Here is a 23190-nt window from a genome sequence, read left to right on the forward strand (position 1 = left end):
ACTTCAGTTTTATTCTCAGAAATTTATCTAAGAGAAATGAAACATATGTACACAAAAAAACCTTATACTAGACTGTTCATAAGCAGTTTTATTCATGATAGCCAACAAATGGAAACAGTCCATGTATATCAAGAGCAGAATGGATAAACGAACTTGTATATTCATACAATGGAATACTATTCAACAAAAAAGGATCAAACTATTGATATACTGAATAACATAGATGAATCTCAAACTTTATGCTGAGTAAAAAAAGCTAGATAGACACAAAAATTATGTAATGTGTTATTGCGTTTATAGGAAGTTCTGGAATAGACAAAACCAAATTGTGGTGATAGAAATCAAATCATGATTGCTTTGAGGATTGGGAGTTGACTGGGAAGGGGCACAAGGGAACTTTCTGGGATGATGGAAATTTTCTGAGTCTTCATAGGGGTGTGGATTACATGAGTGTATGCATTGATGAAAACTGATCAAATGGCACACTTAAAATCTGAGCATTTCACTGTGTGTAAAGTACACTGCAGTTTTAAAAATATGATAATTTGGGTCTCTATTAATAGCACACTTCTAGAGTTGATAAGAGGGGGTAAGTTAGGGATATTTATGCCACTCCTTTAGAGTAGTCCTTTAATAGTTATGGAAACAAAGTATTTAACTAAATGCTATATTTAGTTTGAGCTTTTTGGTCAGTTGTGCAGCCAGAGGAACTATTTTTAGGATCTTGTCAGAGTTCAAGAGTAGTTTTTATAAAGATGGAAAAGGTAATCCTCACAGGTATTAGAGCCCCAAAACCTCACACACTAAGCTTGTACTTCTGATAACCAAGCTCTAGATCAGCAGGACTCAACTAGGGACCTTTTTTCCCCTCAGTACATTTGGCCATGTCCAGAGACATTTTTTATTGTCGTGACTTGGGGGAGGGGAGGTGTTGTACTACTGGCATGTAATGAGTACAAGTTAACGAGGTGCTGAACATTCTACATTGCACAGCAGAGCCTCTCACAACAAAGAATTATCTAGTCCAAAATGTCATTGGTGCCAACTCTGAGAAACCTTGTTCTAGACCCTCTTTTGTTAGTGAAGCTGAGTCAGCCTCAGTCAACCAGGTGTTGACTACATTCATAGTCCAAACTAATTGTTGGGAACTTGGCATTTTCACAAATGATATATTTTTTTCTGACTTAATATCAAGTGTTTATAAACATACATAATCTTAAATGTTGAGAGAAAACTCCATGCATTAAGAGCACTTCCCAAAGCAAAATTTATAGTTTCTGTTGTTAAATTCTTCAGATGTAGGTTTTGTTCATAACTTGATTTCATTACATAAAAATAAATGCCCTTAGTTATCTCTCTTTAAAAAAATAAAATAAAGGGCCAGCCGAGTGGCGCATTGGTTAAGAGTTGGCTTGGGACACCAGCTCTAAGCAGCAGGGCCCCGGTTCGGATCCCACATGAGGGCCAGTGACACTGCGCCCTCTACAGCTAAGATGGTGAACAACAGCTTGACAGCATAGGCTGCAGCTCCTGCTGCAGTGGGCTGCCATAAGCTACCGTGAGTGGCCGGCAGCCGGCTTGAGCTGCTGTGAGCCGTGGTGAGCAGCCGTCCAGTGGCCAGTGACCGATCTGCCTCACCCGGGAAGAGCGCAATGATAATACCAACATGGGCCAGTGAAGCAGCGTCCTCCACAGCTAGACTGAAGAACAAAACGACAGCAATTTGTCTGTTCCCCTCCCCCAATTCCCCAATAAAATATTTTAAAAATAAATAAATAATAAAATAAAAAGCCTTTATGATCAAATTAGAGGAAATGAGTGATAGTAATTTACCTCTTTTTTTCCCTCCCTCCACAGAATGACAGGGAGTGAATTTTTCTCACGTTTCCCAGAGCTCTATCCTTTTCTTCTCAAACAGCTGGAAGCTGTGGCGGATACTGTGGACAGGTAGGAAGAGAAGAGGGTGGGGCAAAGTGGAAACAAGGACGTGAGTTCCTTTATGGAGATGTCCCCTCCAGGGAACAGGTTTTAACCAGCTCCTTCCTTGTAACACGGATGGATTTTTTTTTTAAGTGCGTCTTTATTGTATCATGTTGCCTGACCCTCTCTCATAGATTTATACCTGAAAAGTTGTATAAAATCCTGTTTTTATATTTTATTTTGTATTTTAAAAATCCGGTTTTCAGTGTTATACAGGAAAGTTTCTTAGAAGCACATGGTGATGTCCTCTGTGAAGAATCATTTTCTTCCTGTCATATTTAAAAATGTGTGTGTGTACATATTGAGTTAACACATGCTTGTTATTTTTTATTACTGGTCTGGTACAGCTGACCATTGTGAAACTGCAGCAATTAGCTGCCCAACCTGGTCATCTGTGATCAGAAATGGCCCTGCTCTACTTGAGCCAAGGTGGCCAGTGACCCTGGAAACACAAAAGACTTTAAGGGAGTTTCCAGCCTGATCAGGGCAGATAGAAGAGTTTAACATTGTCCTTTCAAGCACATTTCCATAGCTGGCGGTGGAATTTTTATTATGGACATCTTAGAACATGCATTTTTTTCTTCTTCTAAGCAATTTTTGTACGGGTGTGAATTTATACTAGTCTGTAATGGAAAAATAAAATAACATCAATGGATTTTGTTTCTGTTTATGATACATTTCTTCATTAGTAATTTGTACAGACAGGCTTTTCTGACCCTAGTAAGTGACTGTTTGTGCTTTCTTAAGTACATGTTGAAAGTTTCACATTTCATACTGTGGAATAGGCACCTCTGTACTGTCGGAACAGCTCAAATCAAAACAGCAGACTCAAACGATCAAATGATTAGCTTTCGAGAAGAGAATCGTGTGCAAAAGCCCAATTCATGGCTTTGCCAGTAGTTCTTTCTCATTTGCACATTAGGAATATAAGAAGGGAATGGAGGGAAAAAAGGAAAAAAGACAAATTCTCCCTTAATCATAGAGAGTCTCACTTTATATACATAACTATTTAATGAGAAAAATGTTTGAAGATAGTGCCTCACCTCTTAAATTTGAAATGTTTTATGTACAATAATTTTTTTCCCCAGTGATCTAGGAGAACTAAACCGCCATCCCAGCATGTTTCTCTTACTTTTGGTGTTGGGGCGACTGTACCCCTCCCCGATGGACGGCACCTATTCTGCTCTTAGCATGGCACCTTTCGTTCCCTTCATTATGAGGTAGTGTATGCTTCATGGAGATATTGGGGGTGGGCATGGGGGCTTTATAGGGGCATTTTATCTTGTTCCTATTTTAGAAATTATAGTGTTATGTTTTGTTTTTACTTTGGGAGGGGTCTGGTGAAGGAAAGGACCGGGGGGTATTGCCATTGCCCCCAAGTGGTCTCCAGTGTTTCAAAGGTAAGTGCTTATGTTGTGGGTACAGGAGCTCATATCTACTGTTTAAGTAGTGTTTCCTCGGAGCCCTGCCTGCCAATGGATATGCAGTGTTCATAGGAGATATCCCCCCTTTGAAAAGCATAGCCTGGGTGTTGTGTTATCCACGTGTGAACCTGGCTAAAATGGGGCAGGCTCGGTGCTGGCATGTATCCCCTGTCCAGGGGTTCAAGAGGACCTCTGGCTCTTCGCTCCAGGGGAGTTTGCTAGTGTGTGCATGGGGTACCATCTAGATGGCAGTGCCGTGGAGCATGAGTTCACTACCCACTCATCTTCTCTTTCCAGTTCAGAGTACCTGAGAAAGAGCCACGCAGACAGATTCTGCATAGAATCAAATCATAACAGACTTTTCTGCTTCTAGAGCCTAATACTACTTCTCTGTTACATTTTTTTGGGGCATCTGCCAACTTCTGATCACCTTTTTCGTTTTGGATCAAAGGCCTCAATAAATAGGCCTCCAAAAAATCTTGAAATTGTCTTATGAAATTATTTCAGAAGCCCTGTTATTTTTTACCTCTTGACAAAAACAGCACCTTCGTTTTTATGTATGTACCAACAATCGAAATGGACTTAGAGCAAAAGGTTAAAATATACCAAACTTAAGAGTGCGTTTGTTGTTTATGTGGTGTCCTGTGTTCCACTTCCTGGTTTCACAGAGCTGACGGATGCATTATAATGTGAGAAACCATTAAACACAAGATTCTGACATGTGGTTGCTGTAGCCATTTGTTTGCGCCAAGGCCTGGCTGGGACTGTTATCTATGATCACAGCGATGACTCACTCAGATTGGTTTTTGTTTCCTGATACAGAGTTACCAGCCTCCCTATCCAGCGTTTGGTGATTCATTTTAGGAATTTGGGTCGTAATTTTACTTTCAAGAGCATTTAAAAATGGTACTTTCACATATAACTGGAAAGAACTAAAAAATATTTCAGAAAGCTGATGGGAGTGGGGAAGGGCACATGCGCAGGATCACAGTGTACATTAGAAACAAAGATACACTTTAGAACTTGGTCATCCTGTGTCGAGAACATTCAATTTGTGGAAGCTTATTACTAATCAGTCTGTTACGTGTTGCATCCTAGAAACCAGAAATTACTACATTGCAAGTATCCTTCCTGTCACTTATTAGTTTATATATAATCAGAACGCTCATATTACTAATTATATTCAGAGCTCTTATTACATCTAAGAAAGATTGCATTAATAAAGATTTAAATATTGCCTTAAAGTTGGTGTACTTAGTGAATCATTTTTAAACTCAAAAGGTACAAAGTAAAAAGTGTACATGTATGCCATCCTTCCAGTGAAAATGCTTTTGGTCATGTGTTGCTTTCTACCCGAATAAAGATTCATAGAGAAGTTGCCACAATTGATTCCTTAAAATGTCAGTAGGCTCTGATTTATTGAATGTCCAGATGTTTATAGACTAGTGTTTCTCAAACTTGCAGATGTAGACATACCACTTGGGGATCTCATGAATCCGGATCCAGTAGGTCTGGGGTGGGGCCTGACAGGCTGCCTTTCCAACTTCCAGGTAATGCTAATGCTGCTGCTCTGCGCATCACACTTAAAAGTAGCAAGATTAAATCTGGAATGTTAAACTTACACATTATCAGAACTGTCCCCACCCACACAGAGATGATTTTAATAAACTAGATGGTAGTAGGGTCATACCTGGTCCTTGGTTAGGTTATTCAGGGGGTTTATAAAAAGTAGACTTTGACCCAAAATGCAGAGAACAAGCAAGAAAGAGAAAGTATTCTGAGCAGAGAGGTCAGTAGGTAGTAGAAGCTCAGCCTTTGCTGAGCCTTAACTATTTGCCAGTCACTGAACTGGACAAAATGATTACGATGTATCTGAGAATAGGTGTTATCACCCCCATTTTCCTACTGAGGAAACTGAGGTTTAGAAAGTGAGTCAGTTATAGAGCTGGAAAATGAACTCAAGAGTACAGGGCTTGTCAAGAGTGTTCTAGTACACCAAAATAACCAGCTCCCTTTTGTGTAGCCAAGAGCTTGAGCTACACCGAGTAGGCCCCATGTTCGCTGAAGTTTATGCCACTAGGAGCAATGAGGAGCCTGTATCCAGAGTCAGTGGATCTGAGCACAGGCCATTTTGAGGACATTGAAGTCATGTGCCCACCAGCAATGAGATCTACTCCTCACTTTGCTTTTTCAGTAGTGCCAGTGGCTTGATTGGATGCTGCCATTCCTTTAGGCTCATATCTGTGGGATCATTGCCTGGGGTGATGGGGTTGGTCCATGGCCAGGTATGGAGGAAGGGTGGCTTTTCTTGATCATCTTCTGTGGTTCAGTGGCAGTATCCTAGACTTAGAGGGAGAAAACCTACTTTTGTGTTTCATCAGCCTACTGTAGGAACAACTCTGTGCTACCCTAAAATGTTCACAATCACACTGGGAAGGTGAACCATATACAGATTTTTTTTTAATAGTGAATTTGATAAAACTGTCTACATTTGATTTAAATTATTTCTGAGAAAATGAATCATGAACTAAGTAAAAGATTGATCATAAAACCTGTCATTTCAGACAGCACTTGTGGTTCTCGTCATAGTAAAGATTGGGCTGTTCTGACTTGGGATAACAGCTGAAAAAGATAGATACATGCACAAGTGGATGGGTGGTATTTTATTTTTGTAGCATTGCTGATGTTAATTTATGTACTTAGAAGAGCTCTAATCAGGCCCTTGGACACTGTGAGTTTCAGCCAAAGAGACATTTTTCAGCTCATGGGAGTAGCACAGAGTTTACTTTGACTGCTCAAGTGAATTGCACAATGAGAAGATTAAAGGCCCCAACAACAGTTTTTTTATTTCCTTTTGATTTATGTATATTTACCTGCCATTTCCTTCCTCTCTGTGAGGTGTTTGTAAGTATCATTAGTATTGTGGTTCCTTATCCCACATTTGGGAGTATAAACTTAAATTTTGGTTGATTGTCTTTATTGACTTAAATCTTAGAAGTTTCTGATTTGGATTTTCCCAAGTTATGCATGTGTGCAGTAATGATTATTGCATCATCTTGGAACAGAAATGATAATGCTAATCCCAGTGTTTTGTTTCTAAGTTTTTGTTTTTGATCCAGTATATTTTATGTCCCTGATGCTTTGCTGGATCCAGATACACAGCCCTTTACCATATGAATATGATGCTTTCAGTTTAAGGCCGTTCACCCTTCAGTTCAAATACCACAAAGCAGAGTTACTCATGCTTCAAAAGGGACCCCAGCTGGCTCCCTGAATACAGCTTGCCAGTGCCCACTTGTCTGGGGCTTTCTAGAGACCCAAGTATCTATGGACGTGCACCTTTGAATTCCCTTCCACAAGCAAGTTTCAAGTTTGAATTGAAGAGTTGTAAGGAAACCAAATATGCCCCAAACCCAAGCGACACCATGGAGCCCTAAACAGGGCAAAGGCCCTGGACTCCAGGAGACCTGGTTCTGTCTAAGCTCTGCCACTTATTCACAAGCGGTGACACTTGAACCAAGCTCTTTTACCCTCTCTGGACCAATGTGGTACCTGTGCATCTCAGGTATCAGTTGAGACAGAATGTGCCTTCTATTGCTGATAACTGAAGTCTCAGAATCAGATTAATATCTGCAGGAGAAATCCCTCTACTGCCTTTTATTCACTCTTGGGTGCTTTTTTTTTAAGAAGAAGGGTGCAGCTCACAGTGGCCCTTGTGGGACTCGAACCAGCAACCTTGGTGGTGTTATCAGCACCACACTCTAACCAACTGAGCTAACCAGCCACCCCCTTGGGTGCTTTAAAAAGAGGTTCCCCACCTGCTTTTTTCTTTTTTTTTTTTTGCTTATTTTCATTGCAAATGACTTTCGGGATGTTTTTCCCCAAATCATTTCAGTCATTGTTTGCTTTAGATAAATTTTCAGTGAAATCTGCTTTTCTTCTCTCTGAAAAAGATTGAGGTACAAATAACAATCTTCATTAAACACACGGTGGTAGAAATCACCTGTAGGAACCTAGGCAGTAGAAACTTTTTCAGCTGAGATACTGAAAAATCTAGCCAACAATCAAAAAAATTAGGTAGTGCCGGATGGGTACTAGACTTATGGGGGGATCATTTTGCAAATTATATGAACTTCTAACCACTATTCTGAAACTAATATAAAATAATATTGACTGTCAATTGTAATTGAAAAATAAAAATTAATTTAAAATTTTGTTTCGAAAATACATGTTTGATATATTTTTAAACCATTTCACGGAACCTTTGGCTTGTATCAGTCTTAAAAAGAGATTAGTTACAAAAGCTAAGAGTTAGTTAAGCATTTTAAGCCTATGCTATTGGGAAATAATTTTGACTCTTGTTTTCCTTGAAAGTTACATAATTCAAGGATTATCACTTTACTCCTTACCCAGATTATGAAGTTGAAAGAACTTGTTTTTCATAGTGTAGAGCTGGGGTTTTTTTCAGTAGACAATAGCTGGCTTCTACCTTCATTTTTTATTGTAATACTGGGAACTCTCCCTCAAGGCTGTGAGGCACATTTCTATTGGCTCTGTCTTGTACATAAATAGAAGGCAGGATAAATAGAGGGCAGGATTTGCTTTATAGAGAGATAAATGAGGCAGAGAACAGTGGAAACTCTGCTGGGCAGACAGACACGCCCTTCACGCTCTCCACTTTGGCTCTAATCATCTCTCCCTCTGAAGGGCTGTAGCTTTTGTTACTTAAACATCTTATCTTGCTACTCCTCATTACTGTTATCATACTGTAATTTATACCCCCCATGATTATTCTCTCCAAATAAATCTTAATCTCTTTCCATGCAGAAGCAGGTATGGGTTTTCTGGTTTGCTTTTGTTTTTTGGTACCTTTCTCTGCCTAGCCCAGGTTTAGTAACAGAGACTGAATTATTAACCTAAAAATGAAACTAATTATGAATTGAGACATTTGGTGTCTTAGCAGATCTGTGTATGTTTGAAGTACTTCAGGGACTTCAGTCCTACAATATTGCAGCCACATTTCATATCTCACAGGTTACCAGTTATGGAGAAAGGAAGCTTGGCTGGGTTTTGTGTTTTGCGTGGCCTGTGATCTAATATGAGGTCTTGACATTTACTTTTATTTTGACATCACCTTTCTGACCCTCTGTTGCCTTTTCTATCAAACTAAGATATTGGATATTACCTAGGTTCTCTCTGGCCTGATGAGCCTGTGACCTGAGGCCTTCCTGGACTCTGAACTCTCCTCTGACTGCTGTCCAGTGACTGCTCTGGAGACCCGCCTCGTAGCTACCCTGCTGCAGGCTTTAGAACTAGAGAAGGAGCCTGGATTGTATAAGGATAGAAGAAGGTGGGAGGTGCCATTTTTTTGTTGCAAGTCCTAAAATTATAAACAAGCCAAAACGTGGCGGACAGCCTCTCAACTAATGTGGCGTAAATAGGAGGGCCCCTCTGTGCTTCGGGGTGTCAGTCTGTGTAATGGGAATAATCCTGCTTAAAAATAGCAGAGAAAAGCTCCTTGATTTTCTTGTTAAGAAAAATAGAGGAAGCGGTTGGCAGTACAATGGGGATAGAGAGAAGGCAGACTTTTTGAACTCCTGCTTTGGCTTGTCTCTGCCAGTAAACTGGGAGGAAGCCCTGAAGGCAGATGTAGGTGAGGTGGCAGAAAAAGAGCACTGCCTCCTGTTCAGGAAGCAAATCCTGGGACCCAGAGAACCTGCAGCCTCGAGTGCAGGTGAACCTGGAACCATGTCAGTAATTTGGGGGAAATGTGGGGTGGGCACAATATGCTAGGAGCTTACAGCAAGATTTTTGAAAGAAAGGGGAAAGGCATATTGTTATCAGTGACCAAACAATTGTGTTGATACTGATCGTTTTCAGACTGGATCATTCGGTGTATTACTTGCAAATGATTCATACTTTATTTGCTGAGAGCAAGTAAAAATTCCCTAAGAAATAAGTCATGCCTGAGTCACCTCATTGTTTTGATGGGATTACTAGTCTGATAAATGAGAACAATGCTGCTTTATTCAACATTTGAATTACTTAAATGAAGACAGACTAGATTTCGTGCTTATTAGGTTTGTATATAACATAAATATCATAGGTGATGGAATAAAAATTCAAAAGAGTCTTTAAGCTTGAGAGTGACAAACCCAAATTTAGGCTGGTGGCCATTACCTCTGTGTGGCTGGAGAGGAAGGGAATGGAATGGAGGGAGCCTGTACTAGGAGCTTCAATTTTATTTGTAATGTGTTCTTAAGCTGGGTTCTGGGCAAGTCGTTGACTGTCATATTATTCTCTGTACTCGTTTTTATTCGATATGTGTGATATAATTGAAAAATAAGATTCAAAATAGCCATGGAAGACTAGATTGATGGGCTGAGACTATCAAGATACTATTTAATAGAGGTAATGTGTCACATTCTGATTTTTAAAATCAAAGTAAAAAATGCGTGGTTACAAAATGAGAGTTGTCTGGCTTCATAACAGTTTTTATGAAAAAATCTTGGGGAGTGGGATTTCTTGGTGAGCCCCAAGGAAGCAGTGTGATAGTTGCTGCTTCCAGATAGTGAAGGCTTTGGGACCCCTCAACTCTGCTGCTCAGACAAACACACATCATTTTGCTTATTATGTTTCTCTGCTCTGGGCTTCCCATTTTAGGAGGGTCACTGATAAACTAGTATTTATACAGAGGAGGTGACCCAGATGAGGAGGAAGCTAAACATCTGGAAATAGTTAGACTAGAAACAACGTAAAGGCAACATGGTAAAGGTCTTTACATACTTGAGACACTGCCATATGGCAGAAGACACATCATTTCTCTCTTGTGCTCCCAATGGGAAAATATGAGATAGAGTTCAGGTTTCAGCATGAAGAAGAATTTTGTGAAAGTTAGCATTCTCCATCAGGAGAATAAACAGATTTTCCTAATACTGAACTGCCAGTCATTGAAACTGTTCAAGGAAAACTGATTATACATTGGGCAATGCATCTGAGGTTGGGCTAGAGGACCATCAGTACATCTTTTTGAGATCTCTTATTTCAGAATAGCTGAACAACTCAGCTATGTGCAGTGAATGAAATGATAAACCTTCCTTTAAAGATGTAACATATATTTGTACATTTTTTTATAAGTCCTTCCATGTCCCAAAGAAAAGAAGTTGGGATGCCATTCTGTGGATGGCCCACAAGGTCACGGTGGTCTGCCCCTACATGGTGCCCTCCAGCAGTTAATCCACTTAAATTGAGCTTCTCAGTGACTTCTATAACTTTGTTCTGGATAGTTATGAAAACATTTTTTTGTTTTGTTTTGGCCTATGGGATGTTATGTCTGAAAAGCATTCCTTGTTAATTTAATTATCTTCTTTTCATTGTTGTTGCTATATTTTTCTCCATTCCAGATGTGGGCTTAAGCCACATTTGTTTTCTGACAAGTACAAGGAACATCTGAGTCTTTGAGAAAAGTCAGAGATGCTTTCCTGAAAGTGATTAAAATAGATAACTCTTTGTTGCCCAAACTTCCCAAAGGAGCATCTTTGAACAGAGATGCCCGTCACAAGAGTACCGGAATCCCCAAGCCTAGCCCATTACAAGTAGAAACAGCTGAGAATTTGGGCTTTGCTGGTGCTGTTTATGTAGAATTTCTACCCACCTGGCGAGCCTACAGGTCCGGAGCTCCGCCCTTCATGTGGTTACTGCTGAATTCTATGAGCCTTAGAGAATGGGATGGAAGGTTAGGTCTCCCTGTACCATCCTGATCTGCTCACAATGGATGGGTGAAAGACGGGACTTGCCATTCATCAATGTGTGGAAACCCTAACCTTTGGTTTTACTAGTGTGGCTATGATACCAGGTCAGGCTTTGGGCGAGATTGTCAAGGTGTTCAGTTTTGCTCAGGGTTTTTTTAGCTGCTAAATTTTCCTCGTTGCCTGCAAGCCAAACCTGTGCCCACTCCTTGCTTTCATGCAGATATGTAAATGACCCTAGTCATTACCTTCCTTGGAACTGTTTGTTGTATTACAGAGACACACATTTTGAAATAAAGGAATAAAGTTCTGGCGATAGAATTTTAGGCCTTATGTAAGAGAGGACCTAAAAAGCAGAGATTGGAAAGTTGTTTTCTAATGCTGGTGAAACCCTGCCTGGCTAGTGCTTTATTTGGAGGGCTGTGCTTATGGCCCTTGAATTTTAGAATTCCACCCCGGGGTAGCTGAGTTTCCTCCTGTGGAGTGAAATCATGTTTCTGTGTTGTGTGGCTTTTTTGCAGAGTTCTGGCATAAAAAGATGCTCTGTCATCTATCACCAATTTATATCTCTCAGTTCTTAGAGAGGGGCCGCACCAAATTCATCTGTGGTGTCAGATCTCTTTAAGACCATTTTCTAAAAACATTTTTGAGCAAAAGGAATGAGGAGTTCACCTCTTATGGAATGCATTGACAAAGCAAGCTAGAAAAATAAAACTTGTAGGGACCAGCTTTGCTTCAGTGTTATCTGTGATTTCAATAGGCCAATTCAGGTCATGTTAGAACAAGTGAGTGGATCGGCAAACGGCCTCATTCTTAGGTGAAATTTCTGACGATGATAATCCATGGCCTGTTGCTGGCGTTCGCTCTTAAAATTCAGAATCCAGTCAGTTAATAGATTAATCAAGTAGTTGTAAAACATCCATTATATACCTAGCTAGTATTAGGTAAGATGCAAACAAAGAGAAAAGGTCTTCATCCTTGAGGAACTTACCGATTGGTTAATGAGATAAAACCCATGCTTGTGAACCTGACATATAGTATGTTAACCACATAATATGACAGCTGGACCAAGGACCAAGGGCCTATAAACAAGGGGAAGTGAGTCAATCGGTTGGAGAAGTTCAGGAGACTTTTCCAAGTGGCAAGGCAGGAAAAGAGTGTGGGAATTCAGTTTGCCATCTCAAGAACTTTGAGAAATCCCCCATGGTGATTAGCTGCTCATGCAAAAGGACAGAAGAGTCATGCTGTCCACTGTGTAGAAAGCAGGATCTAACAAGGGGAAGATTGTGAAAGGCAGTTTTATGAAGTCTGACTATTAAGTTTGTGAATTTGTTGCAACGACATTGCTGAACTTTTTTTGATACCAGAGGGATTATTCACTATGAATTTGTACCAACTGGACAAACAGTTAACCAAGTTTACTATTTGGAAGTGCTGAAAAGGCTGCGTGAAAAAGTTAGACAACCTGAACTTTTTGCCAACAATTCATGGCTCTTACATCACGGCAATGCACCAGCTCACACGGCACTGTCTGTGAGGGAGTTTTTAGCCAGGAAACAAATAACTGTATTGGAACACCCTCCCTACTCACCTGATCTGGACCCTAATGACTTCTTTTTTTACTTGAAGATAAAGGAAATATTGAAAGGAAAACATTTTGATGGCATTCAGGACATCAAGTGTAGTACGACAACTCTGATGGCCGTTCCAGAAAAAGAGTTTCAAAATTGCTTTGAAGGGTGAACTAAGCACTGGCATCGGTGCATAGCTTCCCAAGGGGAGTACTTTGAAGCTGACCGTAGTGGTATTCAGCAATGACGTGTGTAGCACTTTTTCTAGGATAAGTTTGCGAACTTAATTGTCTGACTCATATGATTTATAACTTGGAAGTCATCTTAAAGAGCTTTGCTTCCACTTGAACCAAGGGTGACCCGGGAAATTAACAAAATAAATGGGTTGCTGCTTAACAGGAGAAACTATCAATGATGTATCTTTGGTAACTTAAATAAAGAACAGTATTTCCTCCAAGTGTTGCATTTAAGTCTAATGGAAATAATGAACAGTAGTGAGAAAATTATTACAAATTTAGTAATAATTAAAATTTAAAACACTTTAATAATGTTTTCGCTAAGGAGACTTTTAGTTTCTTAGTCTGAATTATTTTCTCAAACGCTGTAGCTAAATAATACTGAATTGAAGGATGTGACAGTACCAAGCCACACATGCTGACTAGTAAGTACACAGTCATCTTATCCTACATGGTAAGAAACATTTTAAGATCAAACATGTATTTTTCTTTTCTCTTTAGGCAGAAATATCAATTAGGGAATAGAGTAAGAATGTAAAGATAAATTATAATAGGCTTAAAATGAGGACAAGGAAAAATAATGATATAGCATGTTTTGGTTATCTTTCCCGGACTGGCAGTTTTTGCCTCCCTCTTCTCTGGGCCTTGACCCTTTCCAGTCTCTTTATAATCTTCTACTTAAAACAAGCTGCGTTAGTCACATCAACTACACAAGATACAGTCCCCCTCTTACTTTTCCCTTTGTATCTAATTTTTCTCACTCACCTTGAACATTGAGACTCTTAACTTCTCATCTTGCCTCCCCTCCAAACCAGTTACGGATGTTCTCTTCTTCATCATTCATCCTTGCCTTTCAGTTTATTTTGTGACCACTCTTCATCACCAGTTCATCCATCTATTAAATATATTTACTGTGGGTCTATTTTGTGCCATTGCCCAAACCCAATGTCCCTACTTGCATCACCGCTTATTTATAAGAGAAAATATAGGCCATCATGCATGGACGCTCTCTCCATGGAGACACCTACTCTACTTATGAGGTGTAATCAGCAAATACTGTGACTGTTTAAATTTTTTAAAAATGTTTTACAGTAAAAGACACATTACTATTAACCCCCCTCAAAATACTCCCCCTTGGTTCAAATACACTTATCCCATCATTCTTGCCACTTTCTGAAGCAGTTCTGGAAGTGTTCTTTTGTGAGTATCTTTAGTTACACTGTCATGGCTGCCTCGATGTCCTGAATCGATTCAAAATGTTTACCTTTCATGGTCATTTTGACTTTGGTGAAGAGCCAGAAGTTGCATGGTGCCAGATTTGGTTAATAGGTGGGTGAGGACACACACCGTAATGTTTTTATTTGATGGAAATTGCTGTGCCAGAAGCAACATTTGACACAGAGTATTGTCATGATGGAGGATGAAACTGTTTGCCCATTTTATGTTAATGTGTTGTTCATTATCCATGATTTACGGCACACTTTAAAACACACCTTCTCTCAACCGTAGCTCACACCCGACTGACTGCACTGAACAAGTTGAACCTTGTCACACACTGTTACTAAGGCTCGATGTGCCGCTTCCCGTATTGAAGATCTCTGCTTTTCCATTGGATGGCACTCGATAGCAGCATTCACTGTATTTTGTGATCACAGCTTGTACATATATTAATTCATTTAAATATGATGACAACACTTTGAGTTCCATAATGTTGTTATTCCCATCCTACCGAGAGGGAAAGTTGGGCAATAAGAAGTTTAGAAAAGTGCCCTAAGTCATACTGCTAGTAAGTGATGATGCCTGGATTTGAACCAGGCGGCCTGGCTCTAGAACCCACACTCTTCGCTGCTCCCTTAGCTATACTAGGGCCTAACACTACAATATACCCCTCTACTCATCTCTTCATGATGCTATAGCTGTGGAATATGGCTAGCTAGTCTCAACATGCCCAAATTAACCTGCAGTTTTAAATAACAAACATTTGGTCTTACTTGGCTCTCCTGGGATATCTCCCCCACCACCCCTCTTAGGCATTGCTTTGGCAGTGGTCTCATTTTCTAATCTGAAATCAGTAGAAAAGGAAGAAAAACTTGCAGTTAAGCCCAAGTGGTTGTGACAGGTTGCTAAATAAAACTGGCTCAACTGAAGTTCTGAGATTCTTGAGAAATACTGAGAATGTCTTAAAAAAGAAATTTTCCTTCTAATAGGAAATGGTGGGTCGTTGTACAGTTATAAGTGTCTTAGCAAAGAGAAAATGTGCCTTGAGGTTAAGAAACACAAATCTTAGTGAGATTATTTGTGGGCTCCTATTTATGTATAATTTTTAAACTATTAGAAAATATATTTTCCATCTGTGTTTACTATCCTAAGTTCCCACTGTTGAAACTTCACATAATTTTGCAAATCTTCAGGGTTGTTGAAAGAAAAAAAAAATAGTAACAAACTTATTTATATAAGACTTCGAAGTTTACGAAGTACTTTCACACACAGCTTACGTGATCATCCTCCTTTTACTCTCTTAGAAAGAAACTAGAATCACAGAAATATAAATACATGTTGAAATTTTTTTTAAAAACTGTTAACATTTTCTTATATGTAACCCTAAACTTATTTGGAAAGAAAGGCAAGTCTGAATCAGTGAAGTGTTCAAATTACTGAATATTATGAAATGAAAATTTCGCTGCTCCAAATTGCATTTAGTAACTTTAGGGAACTGCTCTAGCAGGTGGATAACAATAGCATCTGGTTAACATATTAGTTGATAATCCATCCCACGAAGCCTCTGAGATGGGTTGAAATCCCCCTTTGTTTCTCAGTTTTATGTTTTTCATATACACAGTCCCACCTCCCTCCTTCACTAACTGAAAGTTACTAGCCAAAACCTGTTGGAAGGCATCCTGACAATGAGATATGCCCCCTGGGTTTTTTTGGTTTTGGTTTTCGGGGTTTTTTTTTGTTTTTGGTTTTTTTTTTTTTTTTGCATCAGGGAGAATTCCTGGTCTGCGATATTTTTGTCCTGGCCACCGGTTCCCAAGAGATGGCCACATTTCTCCTAACTTTAAAACTGTCTGTTCCAAAGTTAAATGTTATAAGCTCAGCCTTAGTGTGAATAGTCACAAAATCGGAATTAGACGGGTCCACACGAATGAGATTTTTCTGTTCAGTCTGCACAGTGTCCAGGGCATTAACAAAATATATATTTGTGTGAATGAAGGGTGCTACTGTGTACATAAGCCTGTGCCTTTTTGATTCTTACAATTATACAGGAAAGAGCCATTTGTTTTGGTAGAAATGATGGAAATGTATCTAGGTAGCCATGGAAAAGCTGAATTGTTACTGAAGGATGTGTCATACAGACAAGAAAATAATTTACAAAGCAGTGGGTAGAAAATATTTTCAAACACTAAACCAAGTAAGTTCCTTAAGCTGTCCTCCTAGGTGATGGGTGAGTAGTGTTAGTTTGTTTTTTGCTTGACTGCATTCATTTTTATATCCAGGAAAAAAAATCTCTTTGTCTTGTAAAGCTGGAGTTTAAGGCTCCGCATCTTTTCAGCTTGGATAAAATGAAAAGTAAAATTCATTTAATACTAATTATAACCTGCATAAGTCTAGTGAAGAGAAACCTAAGAAATGGAATTCTTGTTTTCTAGCTGAGCTTCAGTGTCGTATAATTAATATAATTCAATCACTTCTTACCCATTTTATTTTCCCTGCATGATTTAAGACATCAGAATTTAATTTACAGCCAGAATGATAACTGGATTTAGGAAAAACTTGAAAAGACTAAAACGGGATTTGCGTCCTGTTGCATGGTTGAACACGTCCCTGAAGTAGCACTAGAAAGCCGTGTCCTGATAGACTCCCCTGTTGAAAACTGACCAGCAGAGTGACTTCCTAGCACCCTCCCCCTTGTCTGCACCACTGTGAACTGCCATGAGGGCTCTTGATGTGAACCAAGCAGGCTCCGCAGGATTGCTGCACAACCTGACGGAAGGACACTAGTATCACTGGGTAATCTGTGCTCTGGATTATAAACTCCAGGCTGTGGCTATTGGAATTGGCCAGCCACTCTGGCTCAACTTTGGATAAATAGTCCTGGGCTCTTAAGTAGGATGGGGATTCAAAGCCCTATTTTTCCCGAGTCCTTCCACAACCACTTTGTGATATGTTGTTACAAGGTCTGAGCAGAGTGGCCATGTTTGAAGGGGGAATAAGGAAATGCTTTCTACTACCAATTAACAGGTACTCCCATAGCACTCTCTTTTTCCCTTAGGAATAAACCACTCAGAGGGCCAGATTCTAACCCTACTGTAGCCATTCACCCTGGCCAGCTTTACCCCTAGGGTAGTTGAAAGCTAAATGAAGTGATTTGAGAAGTCTTAAACAGTGCCTTCTACCCACCCACGTTTCTCAGATGTTGCCTCCGTTTTGAGCTGAACACTGAAGTTTTACAGTTAGACTTTCATTCTTTTAAGTTACATGGTTTTGATTCCTTCTAAAATGGAAATCCCACTGTGAGGTATATCGCTTTAAGTTATTACTACTCATTTATACCCTAATATTCATTCGTTTATGTTTCTTTGGTTTTGATAGAAAGAGAAGACATTGGTCGGGCGAAGTGTTAGAGATGGAATAAGGCCAGGTCCTGGGGAGAGGGTACAGAACTTGGAACAAAGGCAGGAAGCAAGCTGCCACCTTCACACGTGTGGCCTGGGTGAGGCCTGCAGTGACTCCATCCCCGCCAGACTTTGCTCCTGTGCTTCAGTGAGATGGGCATCCTGTTTTTCATTTACCTCTCCCTTCTGGCAAGGAAAGACTTGGAAGTCTTTTTACAGCTTTGACTCTTCCTTACCACTTCTAGATGTGGTTCCATTTCCTTTCTAAGATGAAAGCTTGTCTTTGTCCCTCCCAGAATAGTTCCAGGCAGCAGAACACAGTGAATCCTTCCAGATAAAAGACCCTCCTGATAAAATGCCAGATTGTTATCAGAGAAGTGAGAAGGGTCCAGTCCCTACCATTAATTACCTGGTTACAGCTTTGTTTATATCCTGTTCACTTGGGGGTATGTTTTCCTTGGATAGTTTCTTGTCTGTGTTTTGAACTGTAGTCTGATGTTTGGAAAAATCCCAAAGGTCAGGGAATAGTAGGCTCCTTATTTTCTGAAAGTTTAATGGTAAGGAAGAGACTCTCAGAGTTCCTATCTTCTCTGTGGAAGGAAATAGACAAATGCTTGGTTTTCACCCCAAAGCATACAAACCCTAGTGTGTTGAATGAACTCTGACTTTGAATACTTACCCAAGAGGTTACCTGGGAATAGAATGACATTTATCTCTGTGAAGCCGTGAGTATCAACCAGTGAATGACTGGGTAATTAGACACTGAGGCCAGAGTTTACAATGCTTTAAAACTGCTCGGTAAATGTACTTAATGCCACTGGAACTGTACACTTAAGAATGTGTAAATTTAATGGTATATGTATTTCACCATGAAATGAATGAATGAATGAATGAATGAATGAAACAAACTTGCTTCTTGGCAGTTCCAGTACTTTGGTCATAGTTGGAAATACCTTAGGGTTCGGCTCTGTGGTCTGCTTTAATTTGAATGGGATTGCTGTTGCACGAAAGGCATTAAGCACCTTTTTAAGAACTGTGAGACTGTGAGCATAGAGAACCTTATTGCATACAAGATGAAGAGCCTGTTTTGCCGCCGTCATCTGGGCTTACTGGGAAGTTTGAGATTGGAAAAGAGCCCTCTCTTGAAAATGACTGATTCTGAAAAACTATAGACACTTTTTCCACAAATGTAACAAAAGAGGGGGGACTAGGATCTCTTGATGGCTGGAATAGTAGCATCTATGGCTCTGATTCTCAAACAGTGGCATTGAAACAGTCTATGACTAGAATTAGCATTAAGTTAACCTCATATTTGGTATCTGGCTGCCATTAAATAGCCAAGCACATGTTTCTTTACCAAATTAAACTCGAATCTGACCTTATGTTTTCCTGTTAGGTTCTGTCCTCAGCCCAACCCATTTTTGCTATAAGACTCTTGACGAGTGATTCAACTAACTAGCTCTTCCAGCTTCACTGATGATGGGGCTCTGTCTTTTTATTTTGTTAAGCCTACAAAATTCTCCAGCCCTGCAAACATGTTACCTTGTGACATAGCTGCAATATGAATTTTAAGATAGAAAAAAAAGAAAGTCTGAAAATAGCCCCATTCCAAATAAGGAAACTTTTTTTTTCTTGTTAACTGTGAAAGCCCTGAACTTAGAACTCTGCCTGAAAGATGCTTCTTTTTTCCCTGTAAGACTGTGTGTGTGTGCTTATTTCTACCCTCATTTGAAGATAGTTGTGAAACATTCACCATGGTTTCAGCAATACCTTTCTCATGTATAAATTTAGTATTTTTGTTAGAAAAAGCAAGAAACTATGAGAAGTTAGGAAGAAGTTAAGGTAAATTTAAAATATGCAAGTTCACTTTGAGTGAAACTAGTGAAAACAAGCCTTGACCTTCTCATAGGTAAGAAAAATGGGAATTAAAAAAAAATGTATTCTTTTAGGAAATAAAGATTTTGCCAGAAATAGCTTGGGTGGTTAAAGCAGTCTGGTGTGAAAGGGGTGTTTTAAAAAATAAGGTTTCTTTACTTTCTTCTTCATGGTCTTCTAATGGTTTTGTCAAAATAATCATTTGCATAATAAATGAAATGCTTTGAAGGATAGAAGGGAGTGGAGAACTTTTCTGTGCCATGTACAAACTGGTGATACTGATTATAAACAGAATGATGCCAAATTCCACCAATTTACCCCAGATCCAAATACTAGCAAATGTAGCCAAAGCCATAGAAATCTACTGATGAAATCATGAAAATGAACGGAAGTGAACTAGATTGTTTAATTTTCTTTTGAAATGTATATTTATTAGATTTTAGCACCCAGAAGTTAAACAGTATTGAATTTCACACATGGCACTTTATTTTTAATCTTAGTTTGAAGGTTATGTCCTTGGCATGATTGAAGAATGACTCATACAATTTGCACTGAGTTTTGTTTTTTTTTTTGGATGGGTGAGGAGGGAATCTGGGGAGTAAGATGATACTGAATTGAAGCTAAATTTATTAATTGAATTCAAATGGAAATAATGAATGTCAAACTTAGTGATTTTCTCGTTTCTTTTCATATTCACATGTACACCTGCTAAGCTTCTCTTGAATGCTGCGTATGCTTAAAAAGCAGTTTAAAGTATCTCTTGGCCACTAAAAGTAGCAGTGAGAATGAGCAATGATTTTCTTCTAGTAAATGTCATATAGACATGTTGGAGGATGTGACTAGAATTCTTTATTGGCATGTTCCTCATCTTAAAATACAGTTACCATGAAATTAATGTATTAAGCCTTAGTCACAATCCAGGGAAGGACTTAAAAGTAATGTGATTCTCCTTATAATCAGTAACCTAATTAAATGCTGGAGGGCTTCAGCCATATCGTAATGTACCTTGTTTCCGAAGAGAGATAACACCACCACTGAAATCGTATACTTGTAACACTAGTATATTTTTAATTAGTGGTAGGGTATGTGTGATCCGTTTTGTTTCATCTTCAAACTTTGCACAGCAGTCTCCATTGTGCATTCATGTGGACATATTAAATCATAGTGCACTCATTTGGTTTCTGTTTTTTCAGAATTCGGTATGATTCAAATTGGGATGGGTTGAAATTACCTTTTCACTATGGAATAAGCAAAACATCGAAATAAAATAAAAAGATATTAGGAAGCAGGTTTAATCTACTCCAGATGGAGAAAAGAACCTGTTTTGCCTTAATAACCAAATGGAAAATCCTACTGCTAAATGCAGACGAGTTTACTAAAGCTGGTCCCAACAAATTGGGCATTACTTGGTTGAATGGTTTGTCAAGTGTACATACAAGTAATAAAATTGAATTTCTTTTAATATATGTTGTTCAAGCCTATGAATTTCTTTTAATATGTGTTATTGTTGTTCAGACTATCTTACAGTTGGGGCATACTGGTTTTTGCAACTAGCGCAGGCTCTCGAGCCACACACACCTGACTTTGAATCCCAGCTTGTCCATTCACTCCCTTTGTAAGCTTGGCCAAGTCACTTACTGTCTCTGAGCCAGTCCTAGAAGAGCATGAGGAAAACCTGGAACATTGTCCTGCAAGAAAAAGTTTTTGTTTTTTAATTCTTATATGATTGTTAGGATTTAAGAATTTATTGATTTGATTCTTGAAGACAGCATAAGGAAAAGTTAATTCTGGTTATACAAGTTCAAAGAAAATAGCTGGGCTTGTTTAATCTGAGGAAGAGAAAATCCGGGATGTTTTGGAGATGGTACTAGAGGCCAAGAAAGGGAAACAAGACAGGATGTATGACTTAACTTTTCTAATGTATGTGTGAGGTTATTCTGAAAAACAGCAGTATTGAGGTATATAATTGATAGAAAATAACATGCACATGTTTACAGTGTACAATTTAATAAGTTTATACACCCATGAAACCGTCACCACTCTCAAGAGAGTGAACAGAGCGTATCCATGTTCCACGTTTTCCTTGAGCCCCTGGTAACCTCCTCCAGCAGCCCCAGCCCCATCACTGGGCAACGGCTGTTCTGCTGTTCTACGTTCTATCACTACAGGTTGTTCAAGCGTCCCCTGTAAAGGGAATCATGCGTTATGCATTTACTCTGTGTGGCATTTTCACTTGGCCTAATAATTTTGAGATCCATCCATGTTATTATACATATCAATAACTTGTTCTTTTCTACCGCCAAATGGCACTCCACTGTATGGGTAAAGCCCGATTTGTTTATGTGTTCCCCTGTTGCTGGAAATTTTACCATCTAGTTTTGACTATTACAAATACAGGTGCTAGGAATATTCATGTACCAGTCTTTGCGGGCACATATGCTTTCATTTCACTGGGATAAACACCTAGGAGTGGAATGAGTGGGTTGTATGGGAGGTGTACATTTAACTTTTTAAGAAACTGCCAAATTTTTTCCCAAAGTGATCGTACCATTCCATATTCCCACCAGCAGAGGATGAGTGTTCCAGTAGCTCTATATGCTACCCAACACTTGGCATGCTCCGTCTTTTTCATTTTAGTCTTTCTAGTGAGTATGTAGTGGTATCTCATTGTGGTTTCCATTTGAACTTCCCCAATGACTAAGGATGTTGAGCATCTTTACAAATGTTTATTTGCCATCCGTATATCTTTTTTGCCAACATGTTGGTTCCAGGTTTGACCCAATTTTTTTACTGGGTTGTCTTTTATCATTTGGAATATATCCTGGACTCAAATCAAAAGGTTATTCTGTTAGGCATAGATTCATTTATTTCCCTGGTGTGTAGAACGAGGAAAACAAATTTAAGTTGCAGCAAGAAAGAGTATAATTATCCGTAAGGAAGTACTTTTTGACTGTGACACTAATGTAGGCATTGGGGCAACCAAAGGAGGATGTAAAACTTTCCCTGAAGGTATTTAAAAATAGGGCCGGCAGTGGCCTGTTTGGATGCTGTTGGCATGCTGACGTATGACTCAATTTACCTAATTGTAGTCTTCATTTGAGGAAAGACTCTTCCCTGGGGCGGGCCTATTGCTCACATCCCAATATGCCTTGCTCTTTTGTGCTATTTTTTTTCAGGCCCCAAAAAGTGCAAGTTCTTGGAATTTTCCAAAACTTTCCATGTACTTTTAAAATTCATTCTTTCTGATTTTAGCTTAAAGTGTTGCTATGAAACCTGAGGAGGGTGATTCAGGGTCATTAATTAGCTTTAGCAAAAACAAATTGCAACCTCTGGAAAGTAATCAAATTAAAAGAAATGCTCAAATTTCTCTCATCCTGCGGTAGCACAAATCATTGTTTTAGCTGACAGTATTGGGTAGATTAATTTACTCTCTGTAGAGGTAAAATAATTAACTAGATTCTAGAGAAAAGGTTCTACATGATTAAAGGAGTTGGGGTTGTTTTAGCCTGCGGAAGGGAAGAGTAAGGGGTGACTTAATGACAGGATTCCAATATAGTTAATGAAGGGTTTTCCTGTGTGTAGAAAACACTGGTCATTTGTTCTCCAGCCCCAGAGAGGCTCAAACTAGAGAAAATTGGCCCCAACCATAGAATGATTGAGTGTGGTTAGTGTTCGCCATAAAACTTTTATTATAGGCATCGATATTACTATGAGATTAAGTGATGCAACAAGTCAAGAGA

At 39.2% G+C, this 23190-nt stretch overlaps 1 protein-coding gene across 1 annotated transcript in view; it reads left to right on the forward strand.

Annotated features, from left to right (window-relative positions):
* The window catches only part of THADA (THADA armadillo repeat containing), a 323536-nt gene that overhangs the window by 133465 nt on the left and 166881 nt on the right, over positions 1 to 23190 (forward strand). Inside the window, exons 26-27 of the mRNA XM_019647913.1 lie at positions 1858 to 1947; positions 3069 to 3200. Coding sequence (XP_019503458.1) covers positions 1858 to 1947; positions 3069 to 3200 — 222 coding nt within the window. The remainder of the gene's footprint in view (positions 1 to 1857; positions 1948 to 3068; positions 3201 to 23190) is intronic.

Source organism: Hipposideros armiger, unplaced genomic scaffold (assembly GCF_001890085.2).
Source record: "Hipposideros armiger isolate ML-2016 unplaced genomic scaffold, ASM189008v1 scaffold_118, whole genome shotgun sequence".
NCBI classification, from domain to species: domain Eukaryota; kingdom Metazoa; phylum Chordata; class Mammalia; order Chiroptera; family Hipposideridae; genus Hipposideros; species Hipposideros armiger.